Here is a 26,195-nt window from a genome sequence, read left to right on the forward strand (position 1 = left end):
GGCTCCAGCCAGTCCAGTCTTAGAAGGAGCGTGCTGGGTTTTCAAGTTCTGAATATCGCTCAGAAGGCGCTGGGACTAGCCTGGCTCACCCAGCAGTTGAGGGGTGATATCAGTAACAGGCTGAATCAAGAGGGGAAGATGCGTCCCCTCCTCAAATCTCCATGGGGTGTACGCCAACATCTGAACGGGGCCACTCTAGTCCTGTCCTTCCCTCCTCCCCTACCTCTCCCTGGACCAGACCTCAGTTTTCGCCATGGCTTCTACCCCTTTTCTGCCTCCTCTCCCATCCCCCATTTCCCCTCGTACCGGCGGCCACGGCACCAGTGGGTCCAGAGCCCCTCGCATTTACTGAGCACCCAGTGAGTCGCAGGCGCTGCCCTCCCGCAGGCACCATCCGTCTACCTCTTCACCGTAAGCAGACGCCCCCAGGCCGACCTACACCTCTTCCTCCCAACGCACCCCGGCTGTTCCCCGACCGGCCTCGCTCCTCTCAACCCCCAGCCTGGGCCTCTCAACCCCGCCTCCTTGCCGTTCTCTCTCCCAGCCCCGTTTCCTGCGACCCCCCAACTACCACTTAAGCCACGTCCTCTTCAGAGAAGCTGCTCAAAGCCACAAGATCTGCCCTCACACCCGCCCAAAAACTCCCTCACCAGGCCCGTCACATCAACTTTCTCCTTTATCGTCCGGTTCCCACTCCGTCTCCTGCAAACTCTCCAAGACCCTCAAGCTCATTCCCGCCCCCTCGACCCCTGCCTTCGCGAGACCCCTCCCCACTAACCCTTAGTCCCATCTTTCTCTGCAAGGCAGCCCGCCGGTGCGAGCTTCGAGATAGAACATTCAACCCGCGGCCGCCAGGCACTCACCTGGGCCTCGGCCGCCGCGCGCCGCCGGTCCCCGGCCAGGTCCCCGCCCGGCCGCCAGCCCGCTGCTAGTCTGGCCGCTCCGCCCCGCCGCGCCCGCCGCTCCCCCGCGCGCTCCAGCTTCCGGGTTCCGGAGGGGCGGGCCTGGGGGGGCGTGACGCAAAGCGCCAGGGGGCGGAGGGCCACGAATCTCCGCCCATCGCTTCCGACTTCTTGCCCGCGCCCCCGCCCCCTGCCGCTGGTGGGCGAAACCAAGTGTGAGGGGAGGCCATAGAGACGCGCGCGCAGGAGGCGACCGCTCTACTCACGGTCACCCCTCTTGCGGCGTCGCGATATGGCCTGGTCCGGGAGAGGGCGGGGGATTCGACTTGAGAGGCCGGCCTTTGAGTTGAAGGCGGGAAAATGGCGGATTCCTCGGGGCGGGGCGCTGGGTAAGTTGTGGCGCTGCAGGCCTGGATTTGTGGGTGTCAGGTGGAGGGCTGTAGTCGAGGGCTGGGGACAGAGGGGCCGCAGAGCTGGGGAGGTAAATGTCCTCGGGTTGAGTTCGAATCTGAGCCCCTCCCCAAGAACCACCGAGATGCGCGGGTTCTGGGAGGTGGGACGCGGCCTTGTGCATGCTGGGGAGCGTGGACGCAGGACCCGAGGACGAGTTCGAGTCCCTGGTCAGAAGTTTCCATCCGGGGTGTTCTCCGGCGGGTGACTTAACCTCTCTCTGCCTCGCTTTCCTCCCTGGAGAAACCCGGCTGATCACGCCGCCGCCTAGTGTGAGGTTTAAAAGCGTTTAGAGCCGTGCCTCGCCACTAAATGTGATTCGTAGTTCTTCCAGTTATCTTTTCTGTAGTGGACAGCTGTTGAACCGCTGAAATATCTCCTTTCATTTACTTTTTTTTTTTAATCCTATGTTCCTCATTTACAAATGAGCTTAGGGAGGAAAGATCATTTGCCCAGGCTCACATAGCAAGAGACAGATGTGGAATACTTACCCCTTGCCAGGTGTGATTCCGGGTGTCAAATTAAAAAACAGTCACAACCTGAAAGTTGAGAGTTATGTTTTATTCAGCGGAAATTTTTAGGACTTAAGCCTGGGAGGCAGCATCTCAAGTAACCGTGAGAAAATTGCTCTGAAGGGACAGGGAGGAGTCAAGTTAGATGAAAATTTGTGTTGAGGCAGTCTGAGTTCGAGTTGGAAAAGAATTTCCACACAGCATTTCAGAAGAGAGTGAGCAGAGATAATAAGGGCGCTGCAAATGCAGCGAGTGGGTTGACAGGTTTCATGGATTAATAGCCAAGTTTTATAGACTTAAGACCAAGAAAATTCCTGCTGGAAGGCTGGCGTTAGGTGATTGGTCAGGGCACCTTAGGGTGAGTACAGCTGTGGGCGTTTTTGCCTAATTCGGGGTCTGGAAGCCTGCTGGTGATGATCATGGCGGGTGGGCTTTTAGCAGTGGTTACAAAGGGGCTCAGTCAATTTCAGAGGTGACCTTGGTTCTGGGCTTCGTGTCTATGGCTTTGGTGCAAGGCCTCCAACCTGTGGCCTGGGGGAAGGACTCAACAGTTGGTAACAAAGGGCAGATAGCCTGAACATCGAGAGATTATTGTGAATTAAAGAAAACCTGGTGTCTCAAATAAAGGAATCTAGCGCTTTTATATGTAGGGAAAGATGCAAGATTCTGCTAAGTCACTTCAGTCGTGTCCGACTCTGTGCAACCCCATAGACGGCAGCCCACCAGGCTTCCCCGCCCCTGGGATTCACCAGGCAAGAACACTGGAATGCGTTGCCATTTCCTTCTCCAGTGGATGAATGTGAAAAGTGAAAGTGAAGTTGCTCAGTTGTGTCCGACTCTTCTCAACCCCATGGACTGCAGCCTTCCAGGCTCCTCTGTCCATGGGATTTTCCAGGCAAGAGTACTGGAGTGGGGTGCCATTGCCTTCTCCGGCAAGATTCTGGGCTCACTGAAATCATTCCTTTCAGAGTCATCTCAACTATCTAGGGCCAGTATCCTGCACTGAGTTCTTCAGGGCTCCCCATATGGAGTGGCTGTGGTCTAATGGCTGCTGGGTTGCCTAGGTATTTGTCTCCTTCCTGCGTGCCCTGGAGGGCTGGAATCATTGATGACTGGGATGTCCTTGTTTATTGATATGACAGGAAATACTCCATGTCTCACAAGGCTTTGTGTATTCCACCAATGTTTATTGTGCCTGTGCGCATGAAAATTTAGTGGGCCGCCTAAAGTCACTTGTGTTTATTCCACAGCCCCTTGTCCTAACGGAAATTGACATTAGCCTCTCTGAAGTTCGGGGGAAGTGCTTGAGGCTGGGCACAGATGTAGTGCCACCCTTTCCCCAACCCTCAGGTCCCTGCAGGTTTGGCCTAAGTTCCTTTGTTTTGTCTCCAGAGCCCTGGCGCAGACCCCAGAGAGAATCTGTGTGTGTGTGTGTGTGTGTGTGTGTGTGTGTGTCTAAGTCTCTTCAGTCATGTCTGACTCTTTGAGGCTCTGTGGACTGTAGCCTGTCAGGCTCCTCTGTCCATGGGATTCTCCAGGCAAGAATACTGGAGTGGGTTGCCATGCCCTCCTCCAGGGGATCTTCCCAACCCAGGGATCGAGCCCGCATCTCTTCTATCTCCTGCATTGACAGGCAGGTTCTTTACCACTAGCACCATCTGAGTAGCCCAGAGGGAATCTTTACTCTGTCCCTTTCCAGCTCTGAGACTCCCTAGGGGTGACCTGTATAAATCCCAGGTCCTTGTCTGGAAAACAAAGAGAAAGCAGGCCAACAGTTAGGTGTCTGCGGGGTTGGGAACATTCCATGAAGGAGCAGAGCGCCTGGCGCCCAGCCAGCATTTGTTAAGTTGCCTCTCCCCACTGTGGCTTGGAGGCACCCCCAGCCCTGGCTTGGGTCTCACCTTGCATCAGAACCCATAACACGGAAGGGGGCTACAGTGAGCTGAAAAGGGGCCCAGCACCGCTGTTGCCAGTGGAGCCTGTCTGTGACCTCAGGAGGATTGACAGTGGCCAGACCCCTGCTTGGCATCCCGCTGTAGTGGTCTCTGCCATACATCAACTCAAATCAGTCATATTTACGTATATATATCCTTCTCTCTTGAGCACTCTGCTTTCTGTCTCTATGGATTAGCCTGTCCTGGATATTTCCTATCAGTGGAATCATGCGACACATGACATTAAGTGCCTGGCTTCTTTGACTCAGGACAACATTTTTGAGATTTATTTGTTTCAACACGTATCAGTACTTCATTCCTTTTTAGGGTTGAGTAATATTCAGGGTTCATTTTTTATTTAAAATTTTGTCTTGGGGTATAGCCGATTAACAGTGTTGTGATGGTTTCAGGTGAACAGCGAACGGACTAGCCATACACAAACATGTATTCATTCTCCCCCTAACTGCCATCAGGGTTCGTAATTTTTTGACCGGAGTTTTGCAGCAGCCCTGCCTCCCACGCTGCCGATCACTTGTTGACCGCTTCGGGGCCCCCCAGCCTTGGTAGTGCTGACATCTGCAGGAGGGTCCTCTCTGTGGTGGGCGCCGTCCTGTGTGTTGCAGGGCGTTGAGCACTGGTCTCCCCCACTAGGCCGATAGCAGTCCCCTCTGTTGTGACCATCGTGGGTGTTTAGACACCGCCAAATGTCCCCTAGGAATCAGAATTGCCCTCCCGCGAGCACTGCTGAGTTACTCGTCTGACTGTTTATCAAGTGCCTCCTGCCCGCCTGGCTCCTGGGACTCAGTGTTTCCCCATCCCTCACCCCCTCCTCAAATTGCCTTCTCCAGCTAAGCCATAGGGCTCGTATTGTTTAGTTGCTAAGCTGTGTCCGACTCTTTTGCGACTCCAGGCCTCCCATCCATGAGATTTTCCCAGGCAAGAATACTGGAGTGGTTGCCATTTCCTCCTCCAGAGGGTCCCGACTCGGGGATCCATCCCACATTTCCTCCATTGTCAGGTGGATTCTTTACTCCTGAGACATTGGGGCTTATCGATTCCAGTTTCCGCATCATTCTCTGTGCCCTTGACCTTGATGGTCTCTGGGAATGTCCTTCCTCATGTATGTGAGTTAATGGTGCTTGTCACTCACCCCCAACCCCCACCCCTTTCCCTGCCTTGGGCTTTCCCTCTTCGCACTTGCCTGGTAGGAAATTGCTGGTTATCCCTCTCAGAGAAGAAACCTAGACTGCTGTTCACCGTGTATCCTCAGTGGTATACAGTTGGCGCACAAACACCCGATGAATTAATGAAGTTGAGATCGTTCAGACTCGGCAAAAATGCTCGATCTCGGGCCTTCCCTGGTGGTCCAGCAGTTAAAACTCTGCACTTGCGTCACAGGGGGCTTGGGTTCAATCCCTGGTGGGGGGACTAAGGTCCCATATGCCACATGGCACAGCCAACAAAAAAAAGCTTGCTCTTCTCAGGCGTTTTCCCTGGGTGACAAGGCTGGGACTCAGTATCCCTCGTCCCGTGGAGATGGCCCCGCCTTGCAGAGATGGGCAAGAGGGGTGGGTGCTGGGACAAGGCTGTCCCAAGGAAGCCCAGCCTCCTGGGTGGCTTCCCAGAGCTTTTTATCCACCTGCATTAACAAGACCCCCCCCCCCCCCCCGTTTCTCTCTTTTAGGAAGCCTCCTGCAGTGGGCCCCAGTACTGCTAGGGGTGCTAGGAGCAAAGGAAGAACACAAGGTGAGTAACATGGGAGAATCTATCTTTTGAAATGGAATCCACTGAAATTAAGTGATTTTTGGACTTCTGTGGAACTTCTAATGCAGGGGGCACTGATCAGGGAACTAGGATCCTACATGTTGCTGGCTTGGCCAGAAAAAAAAAGTGATTACCCCGTTTCCCCCGCCGCCCGCAGTAAGTACTTCTGGGGAAAAAAGAAAAAGGAAAAAAACAGGTCAGAGCAGGAAAGCTGGGGCTTTCCTTCTTTCTAGTCACACCTTTGGGGACCCTGAGTTTGGTCACCCAGCCCTGAGGGGTGTTGTTCAGGGCAGTGGGCCTTTCTGGCCATGGGGGTCTCGGGCTGTGCCCAGGACACACCCACTTGTAAGAGTGGGTGAGGAGAGTCTGAGCTGAATTTGTTATAAAACATCAAAGTTTGTTTCTGAATAAGTGTGTCAGTCTCTCGGGGGTACCCACCTGTCTGATGTCCACCTGTGTGTCTGGGGTCACCGTCAACAGCCCTCCTTGACTCTTGGGTCTTGACTCTACCAGTTTGGGTGGTAGACCCAAGGTTCTCACACATTGCAGCTCAAGGCTCTGTTACGCTGAAGTATTTTTATGCCCTGCATCAGTGTGGATCTCAGAGAATTTGGAGCAGAATTCTAGTTCCCCAGTGACTGGAGGTTTATGTCACCTGGTCCGTAAAATCTGTCCTATTTACACATGGTCTAGTTCTTGGGCACAAATTATATCCTTCCTTGTAACATTGCTTCTTTGGAAAACCCACCGCTGTTGAGAACAAGCAGGTGCATTCTAGTTTTCCAGCAACTTGAAACTGCTTTTCAATTGTGCAGGGAACCCAGAATCTCCTTCCTAGATGAGTCAACTCCTTTGCTGATGGTATTAGACCCAGCGCGTTCTGGTCTCCTCCACCTGGAACTGGGGGTGTGCTTCGCCCCAGTCCCTTGCTGGACACCTGGTGGCAGATCCCAGGTGTGGCTTGATTCTCTACCCTGGACCCTGCCTGCTCTGACCTGGACCCTCGGTGCCTCCTGCCTGACTGAGTGAGCCCACTCTCCCTGCAGGCACGGCTCTTCCCTGCCTGGGGCACGCCTGGGTGACTACCAGCTCTACCTCCAGCCTGCTAGCTTGAGGAACAGGGGACACGGGACCCACAAGGGGCCTGGAGGCGCTCAGCCTTCAGCAGCTCTTGGACCCACAAGACAGCCTGCTGTAGCTGCCGCAGGGCGGTGAGCCTGGGGACAGTGCGTCAGAGAGGAGGGTGCAGCCAGTGTGCTGCCCACTGCCGCTGCCTCAGGACGAGCACTGAGGATGGCCCGCCGGGCTCGGAGCTAGGGCATCTCAGGGAGCTGGCCGGAAGGAATTTCCTCGTGATCGTGAGGGCCAGACTGGGGAGTGGGGGGATTCCAGGGAAGCAGAGAGGAGAGGAGGAGCCGGTATAGTAAAGGGGAGCAGAAAAGTGGGAGGGGGCAGGGGTTGGAGTGGAGAGAGAATGAACAGTGAGACCCCTGGGGAGAGGAAGTGGGGTGATATAGGGCGGGGCTGGGGGAGTAGGTTTGCCTAACTGGTTGAGGGCTGGGCCCAGCCCCCAGAGTTGGGGGTTCGTTTTACCCCCAAGCACGGAAGTCCCGTCACATGGGGGAGCCCAGGTTATGGCCCTGAGGTTGAGAGGCAGCTAGATGCCCAGATGGGAGGACCTCCTGGGACTGCTTCTGTCTTGCCAGTGATTAGGGAAGATGTCTCCAGCTGACTGGAGGGATGGCCCCGGGGTAGGAGGTGGAGGTCAGAGCAGAGGACTGGGGTTGAGCACTGGGTGTGAAGTGAGAGCCCCTGGGGGATGGAGGGGACATGTGGGCTTCCTCCATCCGCTTTCGGCGTTCCGGGGTCAGGTGTGGAAGGGGACCTGGGGCTGGACTTTCACCAAGGAATATGGCTGTGTTCCAGAGGGGTATTGGTACTGAGTCTCGGGGCGCAGTCCTGAACTAAGAGTGCGTTTGGGGGATGTAAAAGGCAGTACCATGATTGGGTCATAGGTGGGCCTGGGTGGGAGAAGGGCACTTGGGGTCACAGCACACAGAGCAAGTTGGGGCAGGAGGAGAAGGTAAACAGGTGGCCATCTTTGCCTTTTTTCTTTTTCTGGCCAAGCGGCAGGGTTTGTGGGATCTCAGTTCCCCCAGCAGGGATTGAACCCGGAGTCCTAACTTCTGCACAGCCAGGGAATTCTCAGGTGGCCGCCTTGGAAGCTCTTTCTTCCTTTCCCTGCCCTGCTCTGCCCTGAGCCCACTTTCTGTTCTGACTGTTGGCACATACTCATGCCCTTTGTTGTTTTTTTTTAAATAATTGTGTCTACCTGTTTATTTTTGGCTGTGCTGGATCTTCCTTGCTGCCTGGGCTCTTCTCTGGTCTCAGTGAGCAGGGGCTACGCTCTAATTGTGGTGCTCAGGCTTGTCACTGCAGTGGCTTCTCTGTTGCCGAACACAGGCTACAGGGTGCTGGGGGCTTCAGTGGTTCCCGGGCTGTAGAGCACAGGCTCGGTGCACCAGCTTAGTTGCTCCAAGCCATGTGGGATCAGGGATTGAACCCGGGTTTCCTGCATTAGCAGGTGGATTCCAGGGAAGCCCCCTTGCTCTTCCTTGATCGTAGTTTCTTGGGTCTCCGTGGCTCCGCCTCTAGTCCAAGCGCTTGTGTACAGTGTGTGTGTGTGTTCCATCAATCAGTCGTGTCCAACTCTTTGTGACCCTTTGGACTAGCCTGCTGGGCTCCGCTGTCCATGGATTTCCTAGGCAAGAATACCGGAGTGGGTAGCCATTCCCTTCTCCAGGGGATCTTCCTGACCGAGGGATCAAATCCACGTCTCCTGCGCCTCCTGCATTGGCAGGCACATTCTTTACGGCTGAATCACCTGGGAAGCCCTTATATACAGGAGGTATCTCCTACGTCTTCTTGTATACAAAAGATGTCTCATACATGCTCAAAGCTGAGCAGGACGGGCTGACAGTGCCCAGCTTTCGGGGTGGGGTGTGGGCATCCTGGGCACCTGGTGGATCCTTAACACTGCATGCCGTAGTTTTATTATAAACCAACTGTGTGTCCCTTGCAGGTGGAAGAATAGTGGAGTCGCGGTACTTGCAGTATGAAAAGAAAGCCCCCAGAAAGGTAACACATAACGTCCATTTGAAACCGTTCTGAACTTGGAGTTCTGAGACAAGTTGCAGCAGCCAGACACCGCCTGGTCCTGAAGGAAGCGTTTCAGGGCTGTGGCCCAGTTTGCCTCTGGGACGGTCACGCCCTTCGCGCCAGTGCACGGATCTCTCTTGTGGGTGGCTGATCGCTTTGAGTATCCCTTGTGCAAGGCCACGAGCTCTAGTGAATCATAAAGTTATTCCTGTCTCTCAACACAGTAATTCCTTTCTGGATTCTGTCCTGAAGCCGTTCCTTCTAATGCCTGGCACACAGTTCTCTGGCCTTGGCTGGTGTCATAAAAAATACCTGGAGGGTGTGAGAGAAAGACCATGGGGAAAAATGACGTGCCTGAATCGCCCAGCGTTACAGGAAGGGCTTAGTGACTTACCTTCTAGCCGCACCACGGGAATGATGAAACCACTGAAAATGACAGCAGAAAACATTTAATACTTTGAGAACCTGCTTTGTGTGGTGTTCAGTGAGAACAGTCATTAGATTACCCAGTGACCTTTTTGTTTCAGCGTGTACGGACCGCCAGTGTGTGTAAAGTTTTTGTTATCCCGTTTTCCAAATCTTTGTTTATGATTTGGAAAAAATCGTAAGATTTGGTAAAGTTTAGTTAAATATTTATTTCTACTGCCTTTCTTTTATTCTGGTAGGGTGAATGGCAGGTTCTTTCTTTTTTTTTTTATTTTTTATTTATTTTTTTTAGGTTCTTTCTTAATTAACGTGATTTAAGACCGGGCTTGAAGGAAAAGGATACTTTTGTGCCAACTGATACGCTTCTTGGAGTGATTTTTTTCTTTTTTATGGACTTAATTTTTTTTAGAGCAGTTTGAGTTTCAAAGCAAAACTGAGTGGAGAGTACAGAGATTTCCCATCCATACCCCCACCCCACCCCCTCACGTGCCTATCCTGTCTGTCATCAGCATCTCACACTGGAGTATGGCGTGTTTACAGCCTAGGAACCTAAAATGATGCATCTGGACCCAGAGTCCGTGGTTTACATTATTGAAGTTATTTTCAACAAAGGCTAACAGTCCACACTTCATAATTTTAAAATTCCTGGACAGCTTGGTTACAGCACCCCCATGTGTCTACATGCTTATATAGTATTTTAGATTTTTAAGAGCTTCTCCATTTTCTTTTTTTTTAATCTTTTAAATTAAGGTGTAGTTTCCATAAAGGAAGCATCACTCTTTTCAGCATATAATTCTGTGAGTTTTGACCAGTGCGTGCAGTCACAAAGGCACCACCGTCAAGATGGAGAAGTCTGTCACCCCCGAGACCCCTTGTGCTCTGATGGAACCGGCCCTTCCCCATCCGAGGCAACCACGATTTGTTTTCTGTCCCTGTAGCTCGGCTTTTCCAGAAGATCTTTTAAAAGGTACCACCCAGGTTGCAGCCTCTTGCGGACTGGCTGCTTTCCCGTAAAGGTCCGCCTGCCTGCCTCTGTACAGTTAGCGTGGGCTCCTGTGCTGGCTGATGGACATTCCACTGCATGGATGGACCGCAGTGTGCTCAGCCATTCCCTGGCCAAGGACACTGGGTTTCTTTCCCGTTTTTGACACTTATGAATAAAGCCACCTTAAACATTGCTGTTCAGGATTTTGCATGGATGTGATTGCAGTTCTCCCAAGAGTGGAATTATAAGGGAATTGTATGTTTGACTTTGTAAAACTGCCCGACTTATCCAGAGAGGCTGCAGCCACAGAGGAGAGCCATTACTGTAAGATGACACCATCCTAGTGGGTGCGAATGGCTATCTCACTGTGGTTTTAAATTGCATCTCCATAACAACTGATGATACTGAGCATCTTTTCATGTACTTATTGACCATTCCTATATCTTTGGTGATGTGTCCATTCAGATCTTTTGCCCATTTAAAAAAATTAGATTGTTTTTTTTTTCTCATCCTTGAGTTGTGAGAGCTCTTTCTGTGTCCTCGATATCAACCCTTTGTGGTGATTTGCAAATATTTTTTTTCCAGTGTATGACTTGGCTTTCCGTTCTCTTAAGTGTCTTGTAAACAGCAGAAGTTCTCACTTTTGATGAAGTTTATCAATTTCTGCTTTTATGGAATGTGCTTTTCGTGTCTTATCTAAGAAACCTTTGCCTCAGCCAAGATCACAAACATTTTCTCCCATTTCTGCAGTGAGTTTTATAGTTTTAGGTTTTACGTTTAGGTCTGGGATCCATTTTGAATTAATTTTTGTATCTGCAGTGATGATGAAATTCAAGTTCATTTTTAAAAAAGTGTACAGACGTCCTCATATTCCAGCGCCATTTGTTGAAATGACTCTCCTTTCCTTATTGTATTGTCTTATCACGTCTGTTGCAAAGCAGTAGACTATACATGTGTATATCATTTTTAGACTGTTCTTTTCTACTTTTCTATGTGTCTGTCCTTTGGCCATTTATACACTGCCCAGATTATACAGTTTTGTAGGAAGTCTTAGCGTTGGGTCCTGTGAATTTTCCCACTCTGTTCTTTTCCAAAACTGGTACTTCTAGTTCCTTTGCCTTTCTGTACAAATTTCAGACTTATAATGCCATTTCCTACCAAAATTTCTGGAATTTTAATTATATTGAATCTGTGCATCAGTTTAGGGAGAATAACATCCTAAAAACACCCAAGTCTTTCAGTCCATGAACATGATATTCCTCTCCATTTATTTGTTTTTGTTAGATTTATTTCATCAGTATTTTGTAATTCTCAGCATACAGATCTTCTCCATGTTTGGTTAGGTTTATACCTAAGTATTTGGTGGTTTTAATGCTGTTATACAAGATACAGTCTTTTCTTTCTTTCTTTAATTTGTTTCTTTTGTGATGAGATTTTATTAATTTTTTAAATTAAGAAATAATTCACGTATAACATTGTATTGGTTTTAGGTGTCCAGCACACTGGGGGGCTTCCTAGGTGGCTTAGGGTACAAGAATCCACTGGCAATGCAGGAAGCCCAGACTTGATCCCTGGGTTCAGGAAGATCCCCTGGAGGAGGAGATGGCAACCCGTTCAGTATTCATGCCTGGATAATCCTATGGACAGAGGAGCCTGGTGGGCTACAGTCCATGGGGTCACAAAGTTGTTCATTGCTAGAAGTATCTTTTTATATTGGCCCTGTGTCCTGCAAATTTGCTAAACTTACTTTCTAGTTTTAGCAGTGCTTCTAAACCTCTTTTGGGATTTTCTATGTGAAGTATCCTGTCTGCAAGAAGGGAGTTTTCTTTTTTTTTTTTGCAACTTGCTTGGCTTTTATTTCTTATTCTCAGACCTCTGTTGGGAGGCTGAATAGGAGTGGTGTCTGTACATCAAAATGTTTTCACTCTTTACAAGATTTTCTTTTTGCTTTTATATTACTATGACGGCTTGCCAGCTGCAACTGTTGCTTGCTTTTGTATAATTTTTGAAGAGTAAGACCTTTACAGAAGCTTTGTTTATTTTGACTACCAAATTAATATGTTCTCTGTGTAAAACTGGGCAATACTAAAAAGTATATAGAAAATCAATCATCTGTAATCTGCCATGTCAGATATTACCACCAGCAAATTTTTGATAGTTTCCTATGTTCAACGGATATGAAGGTATCTTTTGAAAAAAGTAACATTTATCGTCTATGTGCGGGCGTGCATGCTAAGTTGCTTCACTCGTGTCCGACTCTTTGTGGCCCCATGGACTGTAGCCTGCCTGGCTCCTCTGCCCATGGGATCCTCCAGGCAAGAATGTTGGCGTGGGTTGCCATGCCTTCCTCCAGGGGATCTTCCCAACCCAGGGAATGAACCACATCTCTTATGTCTCCTGCATTGGCAGGCGGGTTCCTTACCACTAGCGCCGCCTGGGAAGCCTTCATCCTGTATATATGCAGTTAAGTGTCAGAACTCCTTGAGTCTATCCCCTTGCCTCCAAGTAAGAGCAAATGCAGGCTTTGCAGATGGCAGGAAGGAAGGTGTCTTGTCCCCTGAAGGTCGTATATTCCCCTAACAGGCTCCTGCAGCAGATGCATTAAAGGCCGGTGGGACGATGCCTGCAGGTGGAACAAAATCCAGCCAGCTCCAAAAGAGCAAAGGTGGGTAAAGATGCAGGGAGAGTTTGAAAGAGCTCCAAGGCTCAGAGGGTGATGAGCATGGTGGAGAATTTTGTTTCTAAGTATGCTGGGTTAAAACTCCCTTTCCTTCATGGGGAGCATGAAGGAAAGGAACTAGGCAGAGAGTTTCAGTATGAAGACTGATCTGGGATGTGTGAGGAGCTGAAAGGGATGGCAGAGGAATGAGGGGGCCCGTCCCTTCCTGCCTTTGTGGCCCCAGAGAAGAGCCACATTGCCATCATGGTGCTCCCTTGTGGCACCAGTTCCTTGCTCATGTGGCCATTTCCCACCAGAGCTCTGAGAGCAGGACTTTCAGAGAGGGTATGAGGCCGCATCCTCCTGCCTCTCACTATCTTTGGTTGGATCGTCTTCTAAAAGCTTTCACCAGCGCGATACGAAAACTTTCACATTTTCTGATTGTAGACGTGTCATGTGTTGGGTATTTAAAAAATGGGTAATGGGGACTTCCTTAGCAGTCCAGTGGTTAAGACTGAGCTTCCAGTGCGGGGCGGGGGTCGGGGGGTGGGGCACGAGTTCGAGCACTGGTTGGGGAACTAAGATCCCACATGCCGTGTGACCAGAGGAAAGGGGAGTGTAGCCCAGGAGGGCAGAAGCTCACCCGTGACCTGCCATTCAGAGGACCATAACTGGAGTGTTTGCTGCCCAGTCCTGGTCAGTGTGCTCATTCTGGAAGCTGGGGAAGGCTGCTCCCCAAAGTAGCGCATCATCCAGCTCTGTGCCTGCCTCACCGGCGGGAGTGGGCAGCTCTCTTCTCTTGTAGAAGAGTAATTCACAAAAAGCAAAACTTTCTTGGCCCACGAACCCTCATTCAAAATGGCAATAACTTTGAGTCCCATAGGAGAAAACTAAATATGTCCTTTTATGACTTAAATTTCCTGCTTTATTGTTTAGATCAAGAGTCAGCAAAACTTTTCTGAGCCAGTGGTAAATATTTTAGACTTTGCAGGCCAGACAGCCTCTGTCACTAAACAGTTAACTCTGCCTTTCGCAGCGTGAAAACAGCCACAAACCGTGTGTACACAAATGGGCTTGTCTGTGTCCTAATAGAACTTTATTAACAAACACGGGAAGTGGGCCGGATTTGGCCTGCAGGCTACAACTTGCTGATCCTGTTCTAGCTGTTTGTCAGAACAGTTATTCTGTTCCTTGACCCAGGCGTGACTGAGAAGCGGGCACACGGAGCTGGAGCCAGCCTTTTAGTCTTCTGTCATGCAGCTGGGTTGAGGGCCATGTGTGAAGCTGGGAAAGCTGGCATGGTCAGAGGGGTCAAAAACTGGGCCTGCCACATTTACAACTCAGGGTTCTCAGCTGGGGTTATTGAGGCCGGTGGTGTGGGATGCTGGTGGGTGGAGGCCAGGGATTGACACCCTCAGAGCACAGGATGGCCCCACAAAAAAGAATGATCTGCGCCCCCATGTCAGTAGTGCCAAGACAGAATTGTAATTTAAACATAGCCATGACAGTTTAGAGGGACTGCTTGAGTTCCATTGTATGCCTTGATCGGAAATTAGTTTTCTTAATGGAAATGCTCTACATGCAGATGACAGAACATTCAACCAGTGGAAACAGAAATCTCCTGCCTCTAGTTCCCGTTCCTCACCCAGGAGGCAGCCAGCTGTTCCTGATAGATTTTTGTCTAATGAGCATTTTTTTTAAATTTAAACACAAAAGGTACCACCATTTATACTTTTTGTCACTTTACTCGTTTCCTCAACTGCACAGTTCTTCATTGAAGAGTTTTGTTTACTTGCTAACATGACTGTATTTTACATACTATTTGCTCATTCTGCAGCCTCCTGGAAACCTTGTTTAATTGAAACCTGCCGTTCACCAAGTGCCCATTTTAGACAGTACAGGGTGTAATTTCACATTTTTAAATAGAGGCTAAAAAATGAAGCTACAAGAGAAAGAGAGAAAAAGAGCAGAGGGCAGAACATGTATATTGCATGCTATTAGACTCTTGGCCTTCTCTGGTGACTCAGACGGAGAAGAATCTGCCTGCAGTGCAGGAGACCAAGGTTCGATCCCTGGGTTGGAAAGATCCCCTAGGAGAAGGGAATGGCTATTCCACTCCAGTGTTGTTGTCTGGAGAATTCTCTGAGCAAAGCACCTTGTTTGTTTATTTATACGTTTATTTTTTTTTTCTTTATTTTTGACTGTACCACACAGCTTTCAGGATCTTGGTTCTGCAACCAGGGGTCAAGCCCAGGGCCCTAGCAGTGAGAGCGTGGATTCCTCACCACTGGACTGCCAGGGCATTCCCTATTTTTATATTTTTATGAGGGATAATTGATTTACAGTGCTGTATGAGTTTCAGTTGTACAGCCCAGTGATTTAGTTGTACGTATACATCTATGTCTTGTCTTTTTCCTATTCTTTTCCCTTATAGGTCTTTACAAACTACTGAGTGTAGTTCTCTGCTGTAGAGTAGGTCCTAGGTCTGTTTCTGTTTTGTACATTCATATGTACACAGCATCCTTTATTTAAACTAAGCAGAAAGGCTTATTTGTGTCTTTTGGTCCTAAAGAATGCCTCTCTTTTCTAGTTCTACTTTAAAATATATTCAAGTTGGTGGGTGGGAATTTCCAAAGGTTTTTCAGCCTTCTCTACTGCTTCTTTGCAAGAAACTGAGTTTTTGGAAGCAGGTGATATTGCAGAGAAAAGTTTGCTGCTTCCAGGCTTCCACATCTTGCTAACTGTGCTGACTCCTGGGAATTCTCCTTGGGTCCCATAGATGGCAGTGGGCTTGACAAAGGCAACCTGCAGTCTACCTTGCTGGAGGGGCATGACACTGCCTTGTCTGACCTGGATCTCTCAGCCATTCACGGTAAGTCGTCCACTGTCCCCGTCCATTCCCCCGCTGGGGGTTGCAGTGCATCCCTGAGGGCTTCCAAAACCTGCTCTTCTCACCCTAGAAACACTTATTTTTTTAAAGTGTAGTTGATTTACAATGTTGTGTAAGTTTCAGATACATAATACAGTGATTCATATATATATATAAAGATTATGTAGATTCTTTTTCAGACTATTTTTCCATATACGTTATTATAAAATACTGAGTATAGTTTCCTTACTGTACAGTAGGTCCTTATAGGGATCTATTTTATATGTTAATTCCAACCTCCTAATTTATCCCCCCAACCTTTCCTCTTTGGTAACCATAAGTTTGTTTTCTATATGTCAGTGGGTCTGTTTCCATTTTGTGTATAAGTTCATTTTTTTTTTTAGATTCCACATTAAGTGATATCATATGATATTTGTCTTTCTGTCTTGACTTCATTTAGTATGATAATCTCTGGGTCCATCCATGTTGCTGCAAATACAATTATTTCATTCTTTTTATGGCCTAATAGTATTCCATTGTAGATATATACTAGTGCTAGTCGCTTGGTCATGTCTGACTCTTTGCGACCCTGTGGACTGTAGCCCGCCAAGCTCCTCCATCCACGAGATTTTCCAGGCAAGAAATCTGGAGTGGGTTGCCATGTCCTTCTCCAGGGGATCTTTCCAACCCAGGAATCGCACCCAGGTCTCCTGCATTGCAGGCAGACTCTTTACCATCTGAGCTGCTAGGAAAGCCCCAGATACATGCTACCTCTTCTTTATCCATTCATCTGTCAATGGACATTCAGTTGCTTCCATGTTTTGGCTCTTGTAAATAGTGCTGCAGTGAACTTTAGGTGGCCTGTGTCTTTTCACTTTATGGATAACACTTTTCTTCATCTTAGATAAAAGTGTGGTCCGAAAGACTCCACAACTAAAAAAAAAGTCAAAGAAAGCCGAGTTGTCATCCTCTTCTGTTGTGAGTGAAAAGAGCCCAGTAAGTGTCTGAAATGAGAGGGAAGCCGCCGCTGCAGGTTGGCTAAATCTGTTTCAGCTCCTGCCTTGTGCCAGGTGCCCCTTGATGCCTTGCTCCAGGAGCAAACAAGCCAGCTGTGCCTTTCAGGACAAAAGCCCACGACATTATTAGAGGATTTACAGAGTTCCATCTTCCCAAGTATACACCTATGGGAGGAAATACAAATTCAGGGTCATGTGAAAAATGAGCCTGGGGTCTGATTTTCTGGTGCCACGCTAGGGTGGTCTACAGGCCAGGTCCCGACCATGGCAGGGAGGGTGGCTGGGCTGTGGTCTCGCCTGCGGGGGAGCCCCGAGTCCTGGTTCTGGTGGGTCGCCGGGTTGGTGGGTGCCCTCCAGCTGGCAGAAGACCACCCACCTGCCAGAAAGGGACCAAAGAGCACCCTTGTCCTGTCACAGAGGCCCCAGAAGACTAAGTGGGAAAAGAGGCCGCCTGGGGACACAGTCGAGAAGCGGTAGAGTGCTCGTGTGAAGACAGCACATGTGGGCGAGGGTTCTGCCCCTTCTCTCCCAGGGGGACAGAACTGGATTTACACCAGTTCTCGGGGAACCAGGAGTATCTTTTTCTTCTCCTGAAGGATCTGTCACAAGCAATGGAAATGATGGAGTCCCAGACTCTCCTTCTGACCCTGCTGACCGTGAAGGTAAGGATGAAGCCTCTTTTCATGTACGTCGCAGATGGAAGGGTGGCCGCTGTCAGCCACAGAGGCAAGGTCCCCTCTGGCCTGAACTTTTGTTTTGTATTTCCCAGATGGAGAATGGCCTGTCTGCATTCGAAGAACAGGCAGAAAAGAACCTAGAAATATTGTGTAAAGAGAAGGAGAAACTCCAGAAAAAGGCTTATGAGTTGAAGCGCAGGCTTCTCCTCTGTCAGAAGAAGAAGGAGCTGGAGGATTTCCTGGATGTACAGGTCAGGGGTGACCACGGCCTCCAAGCCTCATGTCCCAGCAGCATCAGTCCTTTGGGGAGGGTTGGAGAGAGCCTTTATTGTGAGTGTCCCTCCTCATTTGGCTTCAACTCTGTATTTCTGTGTGGCGGTTTATCAGAGGATGTGACAGTAATGTTAGAACCGACCTGCAAATGGGCCTGTCTCTTTAACACACACGGGCCCTGGGAGGCTTCTCTGGCGGTCCACTGGCTAACACTGCACCTTCGATGCACGGGGCACGCATTCCATCCCTGGTTGGAAACTAAGGTCCCACATGCCATGGGGTGTGGCCGAAAAAAAAAAGTGAGACATGCTCTGGCCAGCCCAGGTGGGCCCGAGTGCTGGTGGGAGATGCAGGCTTGGTGCTGAATGGACAGGAATGTCCACGTCAAGGAAGGTCACAGTGAACCCTGGGAACCTAGGAAGGCTCGACCAGGAAACGGGGCTCCTCACCCAGTAAATGTGTGTGCTGGGGCCACCATAACAAAGGACCACAGGTGGGGTGGCAGCTTAAACAACTGGCACTTACTCTCCCTTCCTTCTGGAGGCTGTGCATCCGAGAGCAAGGTGTCAGCAGGGTGGGTTCCATCCGAGGGCCGTGAGGGAAGGAATGTCCCAGGCTCTGTCCTTGGCTTGTCGGCGGGCATCTTCTCCCTGTGTCTCATTGTTAGCTGGCCTTCTCCCCGTGAGCGTCAGTCTCTATATTGCCCCCTTTTATGAGGACACCTGTCATACTGATCAGGGCCCAGCTTAATGACCCCACCTTAACTGGATTACCTCTATAAAGTCTCCAAGTCAGGTCATGTTCTGAGGTGCTGAGGGTTGGGGTATCAACCAAGGAATTTGTGAGAACAAGTCCAGCCCGTGACACTCTGCACATGCTTGTGAGTGTTCCCTGTGGCCCAGCCCCAAGCTGAAAACGGGGTCCCTGTCCTCCTGGACCTCACAGTAGAAAAAAAAGAAAAGATAATCACGTAAAGGAATCCTTAAAACCCCCAGATAGCGTGTACGAGGAAAGAAGGCTTGGTGGGCACGGCCTCGGTGGGTGGAGGCCTGTCAACTCTGGGCTCTGAAGCAGGAGGGCCCAGCCTTCCTGGATCCACTGGGATCCCAGTCAAGGGCTCAGCCTTGGAACATGCTGGAAGGCCAGCACGTGTTCCTGGTGAGGAGGCCTGGGCCACCTTGCTACTGGCCGGCTGGGACTCGGGAGAGCCCACCACACCCTTGGAAGCTTCCCAGGGAGACCTGGGAGGACCAGTGCTGTGTCTTCTTTATTAAGGTTTGTCTAATCAAGTGTTTTAAATGGTGCTGCCAGTTTCTTAAATGATGGTATCCACATCACTGACTCAATGGGTACGAAACTGAGCAAACTCTGAGAGGTAGTGGAGGGCAGAGGAGCCTGGCATGCTCTGGTCCACGGGGTTGTAAAGAGTCGGACACAACTTAGTGACTGAACAACAACAATCAATTTCTTTATTTTTATTTTATTTTACTCTTGCCTGCGCTGTGCAGCCCGTGGGATCTGAGATTCCCCAACCCGGGATCGAACCCGCATCCCCCGCAGTGGAAGCACTCCAAGTGTGGAGTCTTCGCCTCTGGACCCCCAGGGAAGTCCCAGAACAGTGCCGAGTCTTTACCTCACACGTGCCGTCCGGTGAACTTGCAGGGAGGGGAGCGCAGGGCTCGGACTCACAGGCTCTTCCCTCCCTGCCTGCAGATTGAGATGCTGAGCCCCTTGGAGGCTGTGGCCAGCCGCTTTCGGGAACAGTACAAGACATTTGCGATAGCCCTGGACACCACACGGCACGAGCTGCCCGTGAAATCAGTCCACCTGGATGGAGACAGGCAGCTCTTCTTAGGTAAGAGCTGGGGTGGCTGTGGGGCAAGTGGCAGGACAAGCCACTGGTGCGTGTTGGCGTCTCCTGTGTCCTGGGTACCTTTATCCCTCAATGTCCTGTCACAGGCCTCCTTGCAAGTAGATGGTGTGTCCCCCGTCAAATGGCAGAGGATGCGGGGGGCCGGCGAGGCTGACATTGTTTAGGGTCGGGTCCTGAGTCAGAGCTGCATTGGGATTTGAACCCAGGTTTGTAGGATGACCCTTCAGTGATCTTCTGTCCTGAAAGGCGTGCAGGGAGCCTGCCATCTCTCAGCCTTGGGCAGATCTAGTAACGTGCTTTGGCAGCTGGGAAACCACAGGGCCACCACCCCCTACCTTGTCCTGTCTTCTGAGCAGAGCAGAGATGGGCGCTCCCATCTCCGTAGGGCGTTCCCATTTCCCGTAGGGCGTTGGATCTAATACTTCACTTGAAGAAGCTGACATGTGTGAAGAGCACCATCCAAGACCCTACGGTTCTCTTTAGAACAAGTCTCTTTCTCAAGCAAGTTTTCAGCTGCCCTAGAGTTTGCCTCCTTCCTTCCTTCCTCTCACTTTCTGTCTCCCTTCCTTCCTTCCTCATTTAAGTATAATTGCATTACAGTGTTGTGTTAATTTCTGCTGTACAGAAAAGTGATTCAGCTATGCGTGTGTGCTCAGTCTTGTCTGACTCTTTGCTACCACGTGGACTGTGGCCCACCAGGCTCCTCTGTCCATGGGATTCTCTAGGCAAGAGTACTGGAGTGGGCTGCCATTTCTTCCTCCGGGGATCTTCCTGACCCAGGGATCGAACCCAGGTCTCCTGCTTTGGCAGAGAGGTTCTTTACTGCTGAGCCACCAGGGGAGCCCAATTCACTCTACATATATGTATATATACAGTCACTTTTCATGTTTTCTTCCATTGTGGTTATGGAGAAGGAAATGGCAACCCACTCCAGTATTCTTGACTGGAGAATTCCAGGGACAGAGGGGCCTGGTGGGCTGTCGTCCGTGGGGTTGCACAGTCAGACACAACTGCAGGATTTGGCAGCTGTTATGGCTAATGACAGGATACTGCATGTACTTCCCCGTGCTGTACAGTAGGACCATGTTGTTTAACCATTCTATATATACTTTGCTTGCATCTACTAATCCCAAACTTCTTATTCAGTGATCAATGCAAAGAAATAGACGAAAACAACAGAATGGGAAAGACTAGAGATCTCTTCAAGAAAATTAGAGATACCAAGGGAACGTTTCGTGCAAAGATGGGCTCAGTAAAGGACAGAAATGGTATGGACCTAACAGAAGACATTAAGAAGAGGTGGAAAAAATACACAGAAGAATTATACAGAAAAGGTCTTCATGACTGAGACAACCATGATAGTGTGATCACTTACCTACAGCCAGATATCCTGGAATGTGAAGTCAGGTGGGCCTTAGGAAGCATCACTATGAACAAAGCTAGTGATGGAATTCTAGTTGAGCTATTTCAAATCCTAAAAGATGGTGTTGTAAAAGTGCTGCACTCAATATGCCAGCAAATTTGGAAACTTCAGCAGTGGCCACAGGACTGGAAAAGGTCAGTTTTCATTCCAATCCCAAAGAAAGGCAATGCCAAAGAATGCTCAAACTACCACACAATTGCACTCATCTCACACACTAGCAAAGTAATGCTCAAAATTCTCCAAGCCAGGCTGCAACAGTACATAAACTGTGAACTTCCAGATGTTCAAGCTGGATTTAGAAAAGACAGAGGAGCCAGAGATCAAATTGCAAACATCTGTTGGATCATCAAAAAAGTAAGAGTTCCAGAAAAACATCTATTTCTGCTTTATTGACTATGCCAAAGCCTTTGACTGTGTGGATCACAACAAATTGGAAAAGTCTTCAAGAGATGGGAATACCAGACCACCTGACCTGGCTCCTGAGAAATCTATATGCAGGTCAAGAAGCAACAGTTAGAACTGGACATGGAACAACAGACTGGTTCCAAGTTGGATAAAGAGTACGTCAAGGCTGTATATTGTCACCCTGCTTATTTAACTTATATGCAGAGTACATCATGTGAAATGCCGGGCTGGATGAAGCACAAGCTGGAATCAAGATTGCCAGGAGAAATATCAATTACTTCAGATACACAGATGACACCACCCTTATGGCAGAACATGAAGAAGAACTAAAGAGCCTCTTGATGAAAGTGAAAGAGGAGAGTGAAAAAGTTGGCTTAAAACGCAACATTCCTACTATTATGGCATCCAGTCCCATCATTTCATTGCAAATAGATAGGGAAACAATGGAAACAGTGACAGACTTTATTTTTGGGGGGCTCCAAAATACTGCAGATAGTAACTTCAGCCATGAAATTAAAAGACCCTTGCTCCTTGGAGGAAAAGCTATGACCAACTTACACAGCATATTAAAAAGCCAGAGATATTACTTTGCTGACAAAGGTCCATCTAGTTAAAGCTATGGTTTTTCCAGTGGTCATGTATGGATGTGAGAGTTGGACCATAAAGAAAGCTGAGTGCTGAAGAATTGATGCTTTTGAACTGTGGTATTGCAGAAGACTCTTGAAAGTCCCTTGGACTGCAAGGAGATCCAATCAGTCCATCCTAAAGGAAATCAGTCCTGAATATTCATTGGAAGGACTGATGCTGAAGCGCCAGTACTTTGGCCACCTGATTTGAAGAATTGACTCATTGGAAAAGACCCTGATGCTGGAAAAGACTGAAGGTGTGAGGAGAAGGGGATGACAGAGGACGAGATGGTTGGATGGCATCACCAACTTGATGGACGTGAGTTTGAGCAAGTTCCGGGAGTTGGTGATGGGCAGGGTGGCCTGGCATGCTGTAGTCCGTGGGGTCACAAAGAGTTGGACACGACTGAGCAACTAAACTGAACTGAATCCCAGACTTCACTCTGCCTCTCTCCTAACCCATTGCTGCTTGGTAACCACCATCTATTCTCTGTGTCCGTGAATCTGTTTCTGTTTTGTAGATGAGTTCATTTGCACCCTTTTTTTTTACTTCCCACACATAACGGGTGACATGATATCTGTCTTTGTTTGGCTTACTGCGCCGAGTATGATAGCTTCTGGGTCCATCCATGTTGCTGCGGTGGCACAGTTCATTCTTTTTTATGACTGAGTAGTATTGCATTGTGTATATGTACCACATCATCTTCATTTATTCATCTGTTGGTGGACATTTAGGTTGCTTCTGGGTCTTGGCTATTGTGAGTAGTGCTGCTATGAAGATAGGAGTGCATGTATCTTTTTGAATTAAAGTTTTGTCTAGATAAATGCCCAGGAGTGAAATTGCTGGTTCACATGGCATAGAGTTGGGTAATTTCTAAGCTGAGCTCTCATGAGCCACTTGAATATATTTTGTTTGAAGCTGATGTAAAATCAAGCCTTTTCCAATGTGAAATAGTCTATGTATGACACAGGACCTTGAAAAATGAGCCTTGTTGAACCATCATCCATGTCCAGGTTTCTAATTTTATTTGTAACTCTCGGTCTCCATGTCTGATAAATTCCTTAGATTGTTGGGAGGAGTTGGGCTTAGGGACTGTTAGAGTTTCCTAGGGCTTCTGTAACAAAATAGCATAAATGGGGTGGCTGAAAACAACAGATATGTGTTCCCTCCGAGTTGAAGGGGCCACATTGGGGTTGGATGCTTCTGGAATCTCTGGTGGAGAATGTATCCCCTGCCTCTCTCCTGGCTTCAGTGTGCTGGCAGGTGTTGGCTGGTGGAGCATTTCTCCAAACACTGCCTCTCTCTTTTTTTTCCAGCTGTTCCTTTTGTTTTATTTATTTTGCACTTAATTATTTATTTTCTTTTTGGCTGCGCTGGGTCTTTATGGTTTTCTCTAGTTGTCGTGAGCAGGGGGCTGCTCTCTCGGTTCTGCGTGCAGGCTTCTTTCTGACCACGGGCTGTAGGCGCACGGTCCTCAGTAGTTGGGCGTACGGCTTAATTGCCCCGAGGCAAGTGAAGGTTGGACCAGTGTCCCTTGTGTTGGCAGGCGGTTCCCTGCCCTCTGGACCGCCAGGGAAATCCCCATTGTCATTAAGTTTATTTTGGCTTTGTTTTTTGTTTGTTATCACAGTGTTGCGGCACCACCTCTGTCTTCACAGGGCCTTGTTTCTGAGACTCCTTGTCTAAACTCTCCCCTTCTTACAAGAACACCAGTGGCTGCATTAGGCCCCTCTCTAATGACCTCCTTCTAACTCAGTTACATCTCTGGAGACGTCATTTCCAGTTAGGTTGTGTTCACAGGTACCTGAGATTAAGACCTGAACATGGCTTTTAGGGAGGACACAGTTGAGTCTCTCGGGAAAGAAGATGTGTGTTTATAAGAACCCTTACAAGGGTCCCCAAGTGTCACAACGTACAGTTGCGACATGTAGTGTTGGGACTTGTACCAGACTCAGAGATGCTGGTTTTGCTAGAGCAGGTGGGGGACCCAGTGCTGTTGCAGGCGGCTTCCCACATGGGGCTAGGTGGGGAGGAGGTGCAGAAATGGTGGGACTGGGGACTGGAAACCACGGGTTTGTTCTTAAGTTCCTTCTCGCCCAGATCGTCTCTGTCTTACGCATTCGTTTCTGTAGCGAGGACAGCAGTATGCCCTCTTAGAGTTTCCGTAACTTCCTGCATGGCAGACACACCTGACCCCCGGTCTCCGACCCCTGTGATCTCAGGCAAAGGGGCCCAGAGGCGGTGCCAGTGCACGAATGTCTTCTTTCACTGCCCTTTCTTCCTTTGAGCCTTTCACGATTCTGGCATCACATGAGAGCATTCCAGCAAAAGGAGAAAAATCTAGTTGGCCACCTAGTTCGTGTGTCCATTGCTTGGGGCTCCTTGAAAGGTGCCATGGTTGGCAACCCTTTTTTCCCTCCAGACGAGTTGCAGCAGGAATTGAAGACCACACGCCATCTGCTGGGAGAACTTGGTATTGGCAGCTCAGAAGACAATGCGAAGGCCTTTAACGTGCTGAGGGAACTCAGGGAGGTGATCCAGAAGAAGGACCTGGAGCTCCGAAGGTATTGCAGAAAATAGCTCAAGAAAAAGACAGCACCCCTCCCTGCCACCTCCCCTTCAGCAGAGAGGGGCTGTTGGCAGCTGCCCTGTGGAGGGTGTGCTGTACCCCAGACGGTGGGCGGCTCTGATATTTCCAGGGGCCAAGGGTATGAAGGTCCAGCAAGGCAGGGAGAGAGCAAGATTCTTGGGACCCAAGAATACCCCGGTGTGTGTTCTTTTTCTAAGAAATTTTTTGTTTTGGTTGTTGGATGTGGACGGTTTTAAAGTCCTTATTGAATTTGTTACAACATTGCTTCTGTTTGATATTTTTCGTTTTTTTGGCACAGAGGCATGTGGGATCTTAGCGCCCCAACCAGGGGTTGAATCCACACCCCTTGCATTGGAGGGTGAAGTCTTAACACTGGACCACCAGGGAAGTCCCCTGTGAGTGTTCTTGAGCAGCCACAATAGAAAGGGGCGATCATTGCCCAGGGTAGGAGCACATCAGGGACCCTAGGGTTGGTCTTGATGTGTTTTTCAGAATAGGGGCTTTGAGAGATCTTGGGACTTCTTATTAATGTCTGAATACATGTAGAAAAGCCGCAGGTGGTAACGGTGGCTTTCACGAACAGGCACCCTTGTGTAACCAGGGCCCAGGTCCATACAGCCGATGGCCAGTCCCACCAAGCTGCCTGCCTGCCCCCACCCACGGGACTTTTCTAATCGTGGGGCTTTCCTCCACCTCTTCCAAAAGAGAATCTAGTTTTCTTCTCCTTTATGATGTCAAATGTACTTCCTGAGGTGCCTGAAAAGTTTGAAAGGTCCTCATGACAAATACCACCTGCTATGGCATCGCCTCCCTCTGTGTGCCTGGGGTGAAATCAGACACGCCAAAGGATTCTAGGTCACCAGGGTCACAGGAGTAAATGGAAAACACACGAATGGGAAAGCATGTTTTATGCCGGCTTCCCCACCGCTGTTTACGTCATGTGATCCCTGGGACGGTGCCCCATTCATGGCTCTGCCTCCCGCCCTTTGGATGGTTCCTTGCACAGTGTTGGTACTCCTTAAATATTTGTCGAGTAAACGACTCTTCCTTCACACCTGGCCAGTCCTGTTCTAGGGGCTTTGCTGTTTGAGTTCTGCTCAGACAAATCTTACTCACCTGTGCTTTCCCACAAGCCCAAGGAGGGTCATCCTGAACCTGTCTCCCCCGTGTGGCAGCCTCATAGGCGCTCGGGCAGGCTGGTTGGGGTGGTGAAAAGATTCCATCATCTTCTTGTTGATGCAGGAGCGTCGACCAGGTTCTGGAACTTTCCGCCGAGGCAAGTAAAGAGGCAGCTTTAATCAACCAGGATGTCTGGGAAGAGGCCCAGGGCCCTGAGGCCCTCAGCCGGTGGTACTTTAATCCCAAGGAGGCCACTGACGGGGAAACTCAGGAGGAGATCAGGAGCCCCTTGGGCCACGATGAACTGTGAATCCACATGCAGAGTGTGTCCCCACCCCAAGCAAGGACATGCCTACACCCCATGGGGAAGGACGCACGTCCTGTGCCCCTTGTTCTGGGGGGCCGGGAACCTGCAGCGACCCCCCGGGTTCTTCAAACTTGAGCACTTTACGCACTTAGCCTAGCCGTATAGTTAATTTTGTGTGATAATCTCATTTGATAATTTAACAAATAAAAACTGTTTTGCAACGGA

General features: G+C 49.4%; 2 protein-coding genes across 15 annotated transcripts in view; one reads left to right on the forward strand and one right to left on the reverse strand.

Annotated features, from left to right (window-relative positions):
• MYO9B (myosin IXB) overlaps positions 1-972 on the reverse strand; it is a 107,823-nt gene extending 106,851 nt beyond the window's left edge. For all 13 annotated transcript variants that reach the window (XM_070792578.1, XM_019963912.2, XM_070792577.1 and 10 more), the window contains exon 1: positions 864-972. The gene's annotated coding sequence lies outside the window, so the exon portion shown is untranslated. The remainder of the gene's footprint in view (positions 1-863) is intronic.
• A 186-nt stretch (positions 973-1,158) lies between these two features.
• On the forward strand, positions 1,159-26,195 carry HAUS8 (HAUS augmin like complex subunit 8). 2 transcript variants are annotated; one of them, XM_019963918.2, is made up of 11 exons: positions 1,159-1,291; positions 5,483-5,544; positions 8,645-8,700; positions 12,716-12,797; positions 15,571-15,663; positions 16,565-16,656; positions 17,273-17,338; positions 17,446-17,604; positions 19,340-19,481; positions 24,377-24,518; positions 25,787-26,195. In XM_019963918.2, exons 1-11 carry the CDS (start codon positions 1,263-1,265, stop codon positions 25,971-25,973), a joined length of 1,110 nt encoding a protein of 369 aa, XP_019819477.2. In that variant the 5' UTR covers positions 1,159-1,262; the 3' UTR covers positions 25,974-26,195. The 2 variants fall into 2 exon arrangements, with proteins under 2 accessions (XP_019819477.2, XP_070648683.1); XM_070792582.1 differs by lacking the exons at positions 1,159-1,291; positions 5,483-5,544 and adding an exon at positions 7,626-8,470.

Source organism: Bos indicus, chromosome 7, assembly GCF_029378745.1.
Source record: "Bos indicus isolate NIAB-ARS_2022 breed Sahiwal x Tharparkar chromosome 7, NIAB-ARS_B.indTharparkar_mat_pri_1.0, whole genome shotgun sequence".
Classification (NCBI taxonomy): Eukaryota; Metazoa; Chordata; class Mammalia; order Artiodactyla; family Bovidae; genus Bos; species Bos indicus.